Raw genomic sequence first — 15,233 nt, 5'->3', positions numbered from 1 at the left:
TTTTCCCCCATTTCCAATCTATCGCTACTGTGATTTTTGTGGTTATCCCCCTGGGATTGTTTAGAGACACCCCTGGGTCTGCACCTTTACCTTACATATTTTATTCTTGAAGGATATTAGTTAATCACATTATTCCTGTCAGTTATGAGACTGCACTCACCTATAGATGACTGCTGAGAAGTGGAAATCCACTCCCCCCTAACAGCTCCAGATCACAAAATGTGGCTGAGAGCTCCAGCAGAAGCAAGTTGTAGACAGAGAAAACTTTCTCGTCACAGGGTTATTGTGCGTCAGCAGGAAGATCTTCTAACATTTAGTCAAAACTGTTTTAAACTGTCTCCTTTTATTTGACGCTCACCTTTTAATCGTCATATCTTTTGGAGTTTAAGTCTGTACAATACTTACACACAAGGGCAGCAAGGTAACAAAGTGACCTTTTTATTGAGCTTCATAAACAGTTGTATGTTATGGTGGAGCATTAGCACAGCCTGAGTATTTAGCAACCTGTTCTCAGACAGAGCTGTACTATTCAACATTATGTACATACAGAATGTGTAATACACTCTCTCTCTGTTTCTCAGACACGCACACGAAAACACACACACACATACTCACACACACACACAAAAAAAATATGCATGCTTAGGTATCACTTCCCATTATTTGCCACCATCCATCTTGTCAATCACATATTCCCTTGGTTAAAATTCCCTTTTGTTAAATAAAAATGGACAAATAAATAACTTGAACACACACAAATACCAAACTGCTGCTACAATTTGCCACCACTTCACCCCTCTGTCGACGCCCCATGATTTATTACTTGTCCAGAAGCTTTATTAAATATTTCTATAATAGCTTGAATCAGTGCACTAATGCATCAGTGTTAGAGGAGTGTTTTTCCTTTTCCCAGAACAAATACCAGTGTTGAAGATCTACAATGTATGTATTCAACATATACACCTAATAAGAGCAAGACTTCTGTACACTGTCTTTACATTTTACATCAAATGACATACAAAAATCTCTTATTTTTATGCATTTCATTTGTTGTCAAAATTGCTCAAAGCACAGATTACTTACTGAATACACTTGGCTTTGAAATTCATGGTACAGTAAAATGATCTATCTATATATGTATATATCTATATATATATAAGCTATGACATGGAAGAAAAATCAGTGAAGGCATAGACAGAACCTTAATAATGAATGGGATGATGCCACCAGTGACAGTGGTGAATAGAAAAACAGAGACGCCGTGAACTGAATGGAAACGTAGCTTAATGCGGCGCTTGATGTAGCGACAGATAACCAGCTAGTTTAATAGATAATTGTAAAGACACATATTAAAACACAAAGGCTTCGAAAGTGAAGGCAAACTGTTGGACTGATGCTTATTTTTTTTTTTTAAAGAAAAAGGAAACAAACAAAACATTCAAGGAGAGCTTCAGGACTTTCCTTCACTTATAATTACAGTACAGTATAAATAACAGTACAAAAGAGTTGTAGAAAAAAAGACTGGGAATGCAACATAATCACAGCCTTGTCCTGTAGGTTGGAGAGATGTGTGGATAAGGCCTCGCCACAGTGTTGCAAATGTTCTCACTGCCAGTACAGTTATATCTGACTGATCAAATCTATTCCTGCACTTGCTTTGTCTACTCTTCACACATACTGCGGTCTATGCTCCTGCAACAACAAAACATGATATCCTGCAGTTCTGTTGCTTTTGCAGCACCCCTATTACCCCATTTTGATTATTCTCCTACTGAGCAAATAAAACACAGCAAGCATCGTATCAAGCTTCGAGATGTTTTGATCTTGTGTATTAAAAAGTATAACGTCATGTGGGGGACAAAAGAGTCGGAGATGGGTGGCTGAAGCTGTTACAGCTTGCTCTTGGTATGCAACAGGGCAGCAGGTTGCCAATCCGTGTAATTTCGGATTTACACATTTCTTAACCCCATTGCGAGACAACACTGTCTCTATTGGTTGTTTCTGTGAAATCCAAGATAATGTTCATTTTCTCCATCCAAGGGCAACAATTTAAAAAAAAATCCACGCTTTACACAATATTCTGCAAATACATTGTGTTTAAGGTTGGGAAAGACTTTCCTCATGGCAAATAGATGTGGTTACAGTTCAGCACCAACAGAAGAAAGTTTTATATAACTATATATAATATTGAATTTATGGACAGCTGGTGAGACTAGCTCCAGGACATGAGTAATTTAAGCTAAAGAACACACGCTTTAATGGACTACAAATGAGAAAAATCTGTCTTTCTTATTTCCCAATTTCTTCCTCATTGCAACTGTCTGATTTGCTGATGGAGGCTAATGTAGCCTGAAGCCTCAAGCAGAGATGAGGAGTGGGCTACATACGAATGGTAAACTAACTTCCTTTTAACTGGCCATGATTGTTTTCATTTTCAAACTTGCCCCCTTCAGACCCAGCTGACACTGTATAACAAGGGACATAACTTGAGGACATTTATCAGACTTCACACAGCTCACTCTGGAGATTTAGAAAAAGGCTTTGTACAACTGTTTTCACATATGCAGTGGTACCTCGCAACACCTGAGAACACTTCAGTGTCAGTTTCAAATCAGTGGATCTTCCCTTTAAGCTTACAGCTCATTCAATGGTTGCAATGACAAACCGTAACGTACAGTATGTGGCTTTGAGAGATAAAGCTTTTACACCTTTTACACATCTGGCTAAAATGTGTCAGATTCCAATCCAGCTTCGATGCATCTGGTTGCCTTTTTAAATGAGCTTTTTTGGAAATGAGATATTTGATATCTGTGCATGAAGACGGATGAAGATGATTCGTGTTGACTGGGTGTCAGAGTTTCTGACAAACCAGGGTTGTGTGTTTAGAGCGTGACAGGAAAGCCACGTGAACACCAGGAGAACATGCTAACAGTTTTCAAAAGGAACCAATGCAAAATTCTGAACTCAGGACTTTTCTGATATCAAGTATGAAAATCACAGGCCACATATGAGGCAGTAAGTAACTGAGGCACAGTTTCATTACTGGTCAAGAGATGTAGACAGAGGGTCAGGAATGTGGAGGGAACACTGCAGTGAGTCACTGTCCGAAAGAAATATGGCAGACTGTGAAACAGACTTAGGTTGCAGTCTATTAACTATTGCATATATTACACTGGTTCATCCAAGGGCCCCTGTCCACATGAAAAGTTTATAGCCGAACAGCTTGATCAGTTAAGGATCCCGATCCGATGAAGCCCTTGAAGACCCACATGCTGCTTTGCACCAGTCACCTTGTTTGAGACAGTAAAGGTTCAGATGTTGGAGTACCTGCTCCGTGCACAGAGCAACACCACGGCACACAGACACGGAGAGGTTCATCAGTGGAAGACCTGAATAAGAGTACAAGAAGCTCCCATTCAAACAGCAGGACCAGAGATGCTGACAGATGAAGCACCGCTCTGGCCAACAGGATTCATACAATGTCCCCTTTGTCCAGTTGGAGTAGACATGTGCATTCTTTTTAGTCAAGGACTCATGAACTACCTGTTTGCTGGGTCAACGTGACCACACTCCACGGAGGGAATCCCAGAAGCCCTTGTCTTGGAATTGATGGCTACTTTGAAAGAGGAGACATGACATCATTGTCTCTGCTGTCGAAAGCCTTGCAGAGCCAAGCGGCTTGGAGAGACTGTTGGAAGTTGTTTCTGTTCCTGTCCAAAGATAATGAAATATTTGTGCCCCTGGGACACAGAGAAAGGAAAGATGCAGGTCCAGATCTTGGCCTATCTGGCCCATACCAATACTTCTTGAGTATCAGAACTGGACAAAGTATTGTAGTAGCTGCAGAACCTGTAACTAACCATAAGACCCAACCATTTGTGACACACCCTTTAGCATGGATTAGCTATTAAGTGTGCTGTATCGCGATTTAACTGAAGGATGTTTGTTGTGTGAAGTATTATATACTTTTGTGAATTCCAGTTGCTTTCTTTCTTTCAGCACTTCTCCGGTGTCTCTGCTACATACTGAGTTGTTTGCTTTCAAATGATTGACACTGAATTGCCTTGGAGAGGATAACAACCTGTCGAGGCAGATGTTAACATACGGAGTATTTCTCTCCACAATCACCAAAGTGCTGCTCATTGCGGGAACTGTTGGGTTTCTCTATATTAAAAAAAGATGTTAAGGTCTTGACCTTCTATGTAAAGTGCCTTGAGATAATGTATATTATGTTTTGGCGCTATACAAATAAAATTGAATTGAATAAAATTTAACTTAACGTGGATTGATGGGTTAACTGTTTCTGACATTGAAGTATCCCTTCTGTGGTCAAGTGGTCTTTACAGTCATATTATTTTTGTCATTTTATTCAAATCCTCAACGGTTCTGTTTTGGGTTCTATTTTATTTCCCCAGCTGCTGTCGTCTAAAAAGAGTAATCTGTACTTTTGTGTGTTGTTTCTTGAACCTCCATCTCTGGATGACGAACAGCTATGGACATCAGAGATGCGTAGTTGTAATGCTTACTTCTGGTCCATTAGGAATCTGCTTGGATAAGTGCATGAGCAGTTGGCGCCCTTGCAGCATAATGGCCCCAAGGACCAGCAAATCAACGCTCACAAACTGAAGGGTACATGGATGTCTGCACAGTGGACCCTTGCATTCTTGTGGGTTGGGAAAAGAGTAATACTAATAAGAATAACTAATAATTGGTGTTTGTTTTCCAAATGCCTTCTGCTCAAGTTATTGTGCGACTTGACAACTTCTTAGAATGAAGCAAACAGACAAGGTCTATATCCTTTTAAGCATCTTTACACTAGTTCTAATTATAGATTTGTTTGTAAGGCTCTACCGGAGGCCTTGCTACATTGCATTTCTTTGATCCAGCATTTCTTAAGGTCCCAGTCTGAGATCCTATTGACCTGCCACAGTGCAGTTCCTTGTTGTCTCTCCAGATTAAAAACCAAAGATGATTGTTCCTTTTGCTGCTAGACTTCCGCATTATACTCTGAAACACTTTTGTTACATTTATAGATTATCTGAATGGATGAGTAAATAATTTACTATTATCTGAATTATATTCGAGCAGCAAAACCACCTGAGAATTTGTGTGCAGGACTTTGCATTCAAGTTTGAATTCACAAAGCGGATTGACAAATTTCGACGTCAACATTTGAAGGATTTACAGAATGCAAATCTTTTAAAACAAAAATTTTCGTAAAAGTGTAATTTTACTTTTCCAACCCTCATTTGTCAAACATGCTTATATTAAAGCTTCTTTTGTCTTTATACCTTTATTTTTCTTTCTGATTCGATTTGTTTCTTTGTATTTTCCTGTATAAGCTTTTTCTGTTATTACTTATTCATTTATTACTTAAATCTTTTCTGTCAGTTCAAAATTTCAAACCAGGTATGTTACTGTTTTTTCTTTCTTTGTATATATTTATCTTTATTTGTGGTTAGTTTTTGTTATGATCTACATATAAGTAATTTTATCATTGGGTGGATTATGCATTTTGGGACATGCAACTATAAATGATCTTGAATCCATCTTGTATACCCTTTCTTTGGGTATACATGCACTGCCATATCAGTGTTTTATATTATCCAGTCTTCATGATTAATATAAAAATAACTCTAGTCCTTCTGTAGTGTACTAAGTGCTGGGTGCTGTCATAAACATCAGCATAGCCAAGTGAAAGATTTCCCCACAGTGACATACATACATACATCCACACGACCAAAACCGTTTTGTTCAGTGCAATCCAGGTATCTGTACGACATGAGCCCACCAGAACCGCTTTTTCCTTCGCGTTATGGCCCAGCCAAGTGTAATACCCGGACAGATGCAGTGTTGATTCTTCATTTTCTGTCTGTGTCACTCCAGGCCAAATGTGCTGGTTTCCTCCACAGCAATTAGCAGTTTCTCATACAGCATGGTGTATGATGGGTATGGAGGCAGGTCCAGGCGGTTAAAACAGGTATGAGCCCTAAGAGAGAGAGAGAGAGAGAGAGAGAGAGAAAAAGAGAGGGGTTGATGGTTGGAAGGGAAAACCTGGAGCTCAAATCATATTTCAATGTATTCAAATTAGATGTATCAATTGTACAGGTGCAAACATTTACAGTTTTTGATTTGCAAATAGGTTCCTTTAAAACAGTAGTGTAATCTAACATGGCTCAATAACACGAGGCAAAGCAAAGGCTGAACTAAGAAAGCTTTGTATTAGGTTTGTTCCTGAATTCTCTTTTTTAATGTGAAAGAAAAAGATGATGTATTAGTTTTTTGTCTTCCACAGATGGAGACAAAGAAGGAGATTCTCCACTCAGATGCTTTCACAACACAACAATCTCTGCATTGTTGTGGCGAGGGGTAGTGCAGAATGCAGGAGACAGGACATGATGTATTAATTCCACTGCGGAGATCATATGTCTTTGTTTACACCACACGTCTTCGTGTACGTGCCCTCTTTTTCATCCTGAGATATTACTGTTCTTTTGGATTTTTTCCGCTTTTCATCTGTGGGGTGTCAGAAACGTCACCATCATGCCAGCTTGCCTGCTTTCACGGTCCACGCGGTCAAACTGTGCTACTTCTCATGAAATGTGAGCCCATAGCTCTCTCTTTCTGCTGAGCGCTCTCACATTTTAACCGCTGTTTACCTAATGAATGCCCTGCAGTAAGGTCAGAGGAACACGCCTGGAACAATATCACATCTACTCACACTGCAGAGGAGGTGAAAAAAAAAAAAAAAACAGCTCTTGTGCTGAGTCGGTACATTGTTTGTGTTCTGATATGTGCAATGTCAGAGCAGTTATATAAAGCTCCAAGCGCCAGTAATACTGTATACAAAACACAAAGGTGCTGGTGCAGTGTTATTATTTCATCAGGCTCCCTGAATGTTTGAGTCAAGGGAACAAGCTGTGGTCCAAAGTGTCAAGAAACAGCACAGGACCTTTGGGGACAAAAGTCCAAACAGTGTAGCTTACTGATGTCCTTTTCATGCATTTTAGACAACAATGGGTCAGTTCATTGTAGGATTCTTTGTTAATATAGACAATATGCTAATATAGAGCCGTTTTCAGACATGACGTGGGGAGGATGTGCAGAGAATTGGGTCCAGAGTTCAGTTAGTTTTTTTTTCATATTTGCGTATGTCCTCCATGTCCAGGGGATCAGCTGAGTTCAGTGCATATCTAAAGACATCTTTGGATATCGATAGGTTAAACCTTTACGAAACAGGAAAATATTTCCTCCTTACACACACAAAACATTTCCACGTCATGTGGCCCCTAATAAACTGATGCTGTGTGTGTACCTTACATTTCGCTTGTAGCACCTGTTTGATGTACAAGATGAGGAGATCAGGCAAAAGAGTGTAAACATGGCTTTGTAGTAGGGCTGCACAATATATCAGAAATTTACCGTCATCCAATATTCAACATGCACGATATACGTATTGCACAAGAACTGCGATAAATGGTGTTCCATGTGCCATGCAATCACGCTCTGCATGTCAATATATTTGACCAATCAGATGGAGCCCTACTGCCCTAACTAATGAATTTAAGATATTCAGATCATTGAGGGCTTGTCCAGGGTTTTTCCATTCAGAGAATTGTCTGTCAAACCTCTAGATTAGTGGAAACTGCTAGTGATCACGTTTTGTCCTGTCCACGTTCAGTGTCTGCATAAGCGACTCACTGCATGGGTCTATGTTTGCAGCGAACCCAAAGCAGGACAACTTTAACACTATATAGCCTACTTAAGCATTTGTTTAATTTTTTGCAATCATATTGTTGTCAACAAAGTTTTCCTAACATCGTGGAGCACTACTTTGTAGGAACCAAAGTTTGATACCTGGGTAGTGACGTGACTTTGCCCCACTTCTCGATGCAGAAGCGCCGCAGGCCGTTGGATCCACGCAGGGCGGCAAAGCCTTCATAGGGCACGCTGGATGTCCCCGTGACAAACTGCAGCAGGCGCAGGCGCTGCTCATTGTTGAAGCGCTCCACGGCGGCCCAGAACCAGCGCATCACGATGTGACCATCATGGTAACCTGGTTAGGGTCAGGAAGTTACATTGACTCTACCCATTTCTATACACACATCAATGCATACTGTAGTGTACATGATCAAAACTATTCATTTGTAATGAATGCTACTTATAACATTTGCTCTCCTCACTACAATTTCACCAAAATAGTTTGGAAAAATTAAATCCGGACATTTAACAAAGTCAATTCAAACTAAGCCGCTGTTGTTGACCAATCAGGGTCCAGTTTTGTAAAGCTTGGTTCAGAGTATGCTGGAGACAGGGTCACTTAACTACTACGTCTTTACTCGAGCGCTGACAGAGAGCTCAACATGAGGGGACTTTTTTTCTTCATAGAATAGTTTGACATTTTAGGACATTGTGGGTCTTTGAGAGTAAGATGAGAAGATTCACATGGGTTACACATCTGTACAGTGAAAGATAAAGACTGAAAACAGAGGCAAGCAGCGAGCCTGTACATGTTGCATTGATTTCGCACGCATTATTTATGCTAAGCTGAGCTAAATGGCTACTTGCGGCTCCATTTTTATATTTACCACACAGTGTACAGCAGTAAAAACTAGTATGATCTTCTCTGGGGAAAAGGGTGTATAAGCATTTTTCCCAAAAGGTTAAACTAATGATATGGACTCACGAACCAGAAGGTCAGCGGTTCTCCCCCAGTCTACCCCATTCTGCAAGTGTCCTTGGGCAGTGTGTGATTGATGTGTGATAGGGAAAGTGCTGCACATAGATACAGTATGAATGTGTGTGTGAATGGGTGAATGGCACTAACTATAATGTATAACTCAAATTGTAAAGCACTTTGCACAAGATGAGAAAAGCTCGACACAAATAGACCATTTACCAAACACTGCATCAACAACTGGCTGAGACTCAAATCCAGTGAGTGCCAGAACACATTGAGATGCAGCCAGCCCGTTAGGTCCACATATGGATTTGTATATTAATACCATGAGTGTGGGGTCTTTGATAGGGCTGTATGATTCCATATACTGATGACAATATTGTCATGTGATAATCAAACCATGGGACCATGTAAACTCTGGTCCTGTCTTTGCAGATGTTAAGCTGTGACTGCTCCTTTTGTTTTTGAGATTCTTTACTCGTCACAAGCAGAAACGTCATGCGACATCTGAGTCTGGGGTTGGTTTTGAGCTCTTGACCGTCCTATCGTGTCTCCTGACCGTGGACTCTCGCTGTAATGTTTGACATGATTCTTCTGCACATGGTAAAAAAGGTTTGTGGTGTCAGGGTCTGTTGTGGGGACCGGTCCGTGTCATGATTTTCAGAGTGTGGTTGTCTGGTCACACTTTTAACTACATCTACAAGGTCTTTGTTTTGTCTTGGCCGGTCAAAGTCAACCTGTTGTTCAGAATCACAACATTCTCTGCCACACTCACTCTCCTGCATGCTTGCTTATGTTACTTTCATGCAAACTTCGTTACTACATCCGTGTTGTGTGGAAGGATGCAGAGCACCATCCAAATGAGGAAAAACTTAGTATTCCGTGACACAATAATGAAAAAAACGTTTCTGTTGCAACACACACATACACACCTCCTCTATATTCGGTGTTGCTTCTCCAATCACCGAGGTCGATCTCAACTGTCCCGGCAATAACCAGCTCCAGCTCCCGTGCATCGAATACGGACACCAGCCTGGAGTCAACCACCTGGGACAAAGACAGGCAAACGTTTCAGTGTGCGATTGCATTCATGCGCACGTGTGTGTGGGCTATGATATAGTCACAGGACAGTTCTAAGTGAAATAAAAATATGACACAGCAGGTATTATTTTGTTGGTTCTTGACATTTGAGAGTGGATTACCTCGTAGAAGCCTCTGACCAGGGCCTCAGTCTGCTGCACCACCCCTCTCTCCACTCTCCACTTGGCCATTCGCTCAATGTAATCCTTCTTGTTCTTCTCCGTCACCTGCAGGTTGGAACCGCCTGACTTCAGCTCACGCTCCGTTACCTAGCAACACAGCAGGGGTGGAGTTGACGAGTGAGTTATAGTGGTATAGCGAAAGTTTGCATCTCAGGATAAATACATGTAAAACACTACTATGAGCATCATGAAGAAACGAGAGCGCTACATGCAGAACAGATCACGTGCACACGGGGCAGACTGGAGATTTTGACCTGATGCTGTGTCAGGCGCCCACACTCACACACACACCTGGCCAAAAACTTCCTCGTTGACGGTGAAGGTGAGGTCCAGGATGTCGGTGATGTCGTTGTCTTTCATCCATTGCAGAGACTGGTGGAACTCCTCGTCCAGATACTCCAGATCAGACAAGTCTGTCGGACTGTAGGACACAACACACACACAGCTCAAACATGTGACACACAAAGCTACTTTTTATACACTGGTACTGGTGCTCAAGCTGTAACTCCAAAATAAGTCAAGGGCAAGATCCATAATAGATTGTGCAATCTGGTGGGAAGTTCAATCTAGCTGAAAGAAACTTTGCAAATTGTTACATTTTGAAAATCAGTGCCATTTGACACAGAACTATGTTGACACTTCAGAAATGTAGCAGTTGACACAAATTAATCTTATCTCCACCACTGCAAATTCATGTTGACATCTTTTTAGATATTGTTAATGTTCCCCAACAAAAAAAATCAGGTTTGTCCTGAATAAATTCAAAATACAATAGGTCCCTGATCTAACAGTTTTATTAGTATTATTTCAACTTTTTTCAGAAATCTGTTTCTAGCATTGACATGCTCATTATGTAAATACTTCATTACCCATGAGCCTCAGCCAATACTGAAATGAGAGTCAGAGGCAGCTTTAGCTTGCAACTGGATTTTACAAAATAACCTGCAGATGTTCAATCATTTTTCTCACTCCTAGATTAAAGTGTAATCTATTACCAAGTTAAAGTAATAGAAGTTCAACCTCTGTGATTGCATGACTCTTACAAAAATTAACCCTAAATAGGCCTCTACCTTTTCAAAGAAACAGTCAAATCTTTATTATCTTGAGCTATAGTACTAACTAATGCTATATTTATTCACTGCATGCTGAAAACACTCATCCTACTTTACAACTCTAGCCAAAGATAGTATTTTCTGATGATTTCTCATGTTAATGCTGTACCCTTTATAAAATTTTCGCATAGTGATCTTACCTAAGTGAATAAGTAGATGATGGAAAAATGCTGTATTGTGTGTGTGGGAGTGTGTGTGTGTGTGTTGTGGGGGTACTAACAGTCTGAGTAGGGCCTTGTAGAAAGGTCTGGTGAAGAAAGCATCCAGCAGGTACTGATGAATCAAAGCCAGGCCCAGGATACGACCGCTGAAACGGAACCTGGACACACACACACACGCAGACACACATGGAAATGTGAATACAATCAGTAATGTGCCACATGACGGTTGTTACGGAAGTTTTCTGGAAGCTGGTGAAAGGAGAACTCAGGCAGCAGCTGATGTCTTATGCAGAAGATTTTAATGTAGACTTGATGCATCAAGGACCAGAAGGTGAAACAATATACAAACACTAACAGAGTAACATGAGCAATTGTCACCTTCAAGTCTGAAGATGTCTCCCACAGCATCTGCTGTCACTCTCTATGTTCCATGTAGGTGTTCACATCCTATTGGATGGTTAAGTCTAAATATGCATTCCTTAATCACATTGTGTCCTTATGTGTTGCCACTGGTGTAATACACAAAAGAGTTGAAGCTGGTGCCTCTCTGTCTGTCTGAGGAATCTGAGGTAGATATGAAAGTATCTAAGCGTAGACACTACAATGTTCTGTTGGTTGGTCCTTTATCTATAACCTGACCTTGGGTACAGCTTAGAGAGAGAAGGGAGTATCTGTGGAATTAGCCAGGCTCTCTGCTCTTAATGGTGTACAGATATAATGAAATATACACTATATATACATAATACAGTATAGGGGCATATACAGTAATGTGTGAGGATATACAACGGTTATAATCCATCACACTTCCAAACATTTCTCTCTCACAGGTCAAGGAGAACAGTTGCATCATCCATTAAAATCATCAAACAGTGAAACTTTAACTTAACCATGAAACATTAAAAATATATACTTCTATCACCACAGATAAAAATCGGGAACATTTGTGACATTTCAGTCACATGTTTCCTTATTAGTAAACTGGTAGAATAATTGTATTGTTTCATAGAACACTGGTCATAGATAACTGTGTGTGTGTGTTTGTGTGTGTGTACTTGGCTGCTCACCATTCCAGATGGTTCTCTACGAACGCTGACATGGGGCTGATCTGAACAGTGTAAGTGTCGTTGGCTGAGTATTCAAACAGGCCGTAGTACGGATTAAACAGCTCCTGAGACAAGAGGAAGAAGAACTCTCTGGATGGGCCGCTGTAATCTAACCTGGAGAGGTGGGAAGACAGGAGGAGGCATTTATATATATTTAGTTCATAGTACATTTAGACATGACACTGATAGCATAGCCGTGTTTTTGCTTTATTAAAAAAACACCACTGTTTCATTATGTTTTACACCTCACCGAGAGTATACTTTGGATAAACACTGAAGAACAAAATGAAGGACAAAACTATAGTAATTCACATTCAAGAATATTTTTTCTGGAGAATGTCCAAAGGAGTCGACGTGAGGAAACAGCAGGACATCCACCGCAGGATTCACCTCCAGAGAAAGTCCAGACCTAATTCTGCACACATTCTCCAGAGTGCATGTCTGAAAACAGCTATAATACCTGCAACATCGCCAAAAATTTGGGCTTGTCACCACGTAACTGACAGCAGCGCAACACGTTTAGCTGTTACATCACTGGTCATGTGTACGTATGTGCCTCACCCCTCCTCCCCCAGGAAGGTGACATAGAGCTTGTTCCGCTGCAGCTCTTTCCGGGAGTACGCCATCACCTGGTTAAAGGTCCCTTCCAGTAGGTGTTCTCTCCTGATCAGCAACCTGCAACAACCCCAACAGGCCACACATCACACAAGAACTACATGTACTTTAAAAACACAGGGGGAACAAGTTCCCCCAATATAACCACTTCAAAAATATGTCCCTAAAATCTTTCAATAAGTTGGATTGTTAATTTCTAATTATTTAACTATTGCATTTATAAATTCTATCATGTACTTTATGTTTAAATTCCATTTCTACGGAGCCAGGAATTCTGGTGGTTATTTACATTAAGTATTTCAGTTTAAATTGAAACCCACATGCTCTGGCAATGTATCTGTCACCAAAGCACAACTGACAAAATACTTGTGTGATAGATGTACAAAATATTGTAAAAAATACATTAAAGTGTTTTATAGATATACAGAATGTGGATGTGGATGATTGTGATACATATTGCTATTTGGGAGCAGATTATGGTGATTATAAAATCACTGTCAAAGGAGAAAGTATTTTTTCTAATTTCATTAATCAGATCTTGACGTCCGCTGCAAGTGTTATAGTTTAATGGGAGTACATGATAAAGCAGTACTATGATTGTCAGTTATTCAGCTTTATTTTGATGTTGTAATAACTTCTTTCATCTGTGTGATTTACAACCAGACTTACTTAATTTTGCCTGGTCCTTGGCCGTAGCCCTTTGCTTCTAATTTCCTGTAGAAGTTTCTCAGTTTGGCTTCAAAGTCTCTGCGGTACGGAGCTGGAGCCCTGGCCCTCTGTAAGCCTGAACACACACACACACAGATTTAAAAGATTTCATTAATTGATACAACATCTATATTAATATAACTTGACTTGTGATAATATTACTAATGTAAAATATTGGAGGTAGAAATGATAAAGCTTCAATGTGCTGAATATTTAATGAATACAGATGTAAAGAGCTGAATACACACATACAAAAACAATAGATTTTGACCACTGTAAACATATAAAAATAACTTAATATTAACTTTTTTTTCTTTTTAATGATGCCATACTTCATCACAAGGTTTTAGTGGCAAACAATAAGCTGACTTTGCTCTGTGTACAGCAACTGCAGCAGAGTGAGTCCTGACACCCAGTGGACATCAGGCAGTTAAAAAAATGTACAGATCAACTGTTGATTCAACTTCTGTTGGAATAATCACTGTACACATAGATCAGTGTGAACAGAAATACACAAATCATATAAACAGCTGATAAAACCCTGGATTATCTCACTCTAACATAGAAGACAGACCCTCAGATCGAGACTCAATCAATTTGTTTTGCATAAGGACAGCATTGTCTTAAAGGTCCAGTGTGTAAGATTTAGGTGAAAGGGATCTATTGGCAGGAATGTAATGTAGAATAATCCTCATGATGTTTTCACTAGTTTGTTTCATCTAAATTGTTTGAATTGTAGTTTTCTTTACTCCAGAAAAGGTCCTTTATATTTAAATACTTTATATTTACATCGAGGGGACCTTCTCTACGGAGGCCGCCATGTTTTTTACATTAGTCCAAACTGGACAAACTAAACACCTTTTGAGTTTTTATGACAATTAGAGTCTACCACTGGTTCTTTTTCATGTTTGGAAGGAGAGGGTGAGGTGAGGGGTGTTCAGCTGCAACATGTGATTTCAACTCTAGATATCACATAATTCTACACACTGTACCTTCAATTTTTATCAAAGAAGTAGTGGGAATGAAAGTGGCACCACTCTTCCTATTTCAAGTAATTGTAGCATCAGTCTAATATAAATTGTGGCGCAAACCATCCAAGGGTTACTCCTGATCATGTAGTCATGGTGACGGGTTAAAGGTTTTAAGCCTGGTCTGGATCTTTACACTGCCACGTATTTCAAAATTCAATACGAAATGGACTGATGGATCTTTCTCCCAGTGAGACTGATTGATATGGAGCAGTTCAGCTCAACACCTATCACTCTGTTTCCAGGTCACGTTTCCACAGAGACAATATACAACTAACGAATGAAGCACAATTACGAGCCAGGATTCCCTGCTGTGACCCAGTTTCCCTTTATAGAACCTTCCATCAATGGAATATACACAAACACACAGATACAGGCACACACACATAAACACACACTTGTGGCCCAATAGTGGAGCTCATTATAACATAATTGGACTCTCACACAGCACAGCACGCTCGGTCAAACAGCAGTGATTGTTATTGTGGGGTTTCTGTGTGTGTGTGTGTAAAAACACATTTGTGCCATTTACTTTTACTTATTTATACTTATTTACTGTAGTTC

General features: G+C 40.1%; 1 protein-coding gene across 4 annotated transcripts in view; it reads right to left on the bottom strand.

The window, feature by feature from the left end:
• Positions 1 to 422: 422 nt before the first annotated feature.
• The window catches only part of LOC109638397 (E3 ubiquitin-protein ligase HECW1), a 58,594-nt gene continuing 43,783 nt past the window's right edge, over positions 423 to 15,233 (bottom strand). For all 4 annotated transcript variants that reach the window (XM_020101376.2, XM_069512891.1, XM_069512889.1 and 1 more), the window contains 9 exons: positions 13,603 to 13,717; positions 12,880 to 12,993; positions 12,280 to 12,432; positions 11,275 to 11,373; positions 10,234 to 10,363; positions 9,883 to 10,029; positions 9,613 to 9,727; positions 7,858 to 8,056; positions 423 to 5,989 (listed from right to left, as the gene is read on the bottom strand). In XM_020101376.2, the coding sequence (XP_019956935.2) occupies positions 5,878 to 5,989; positions 7,858 to 8,056; positions 9,613 to 9,727; positions 9,883 to 10,029; positions 10,234 to 10,363; positions 11,275 to 11,373; positions 12,280 to 12,432; positions 12,880 to 12,993; positions 13,603 to 13,717 (1,184 nt within the window). In that variant the 3' untranslated portion in view covers positions 423 to 5,877. The remainder of the gene's footprint in view (positions 5,990 to 7,857; positions 8,057 to 9,612; positions 9,728 to 9,882; positions 10,030 to 10,233; positions 10,364 to 11,274; positions 11,374 to 12,279; positions 12,433 to 12,879; positions 12,994 to 13,602; positions 13,718 to 15,233) is intronic.

Source organism: Paralichthys olivaceus, chromosome 17, assembly GCF_024713975.1.
Source record: "Paralichthys olivaceus isolate ysfri-2021 chromosome 17, ASM2471397v2, whole genome shotgun sequence".
In the NCBI taxonomy this organism is placed as follows: Eukaryota; Metazoa; Chordata; class Actinopteri; order Pleuronectiformes; family Paralichthyidae; genus Paralichthys; species Paralichthys olivaceus.
Note: the sequence above shows the minus strand (reverse complement) of the source record. Positions and strands in the feature narration are given on the sequence as shown.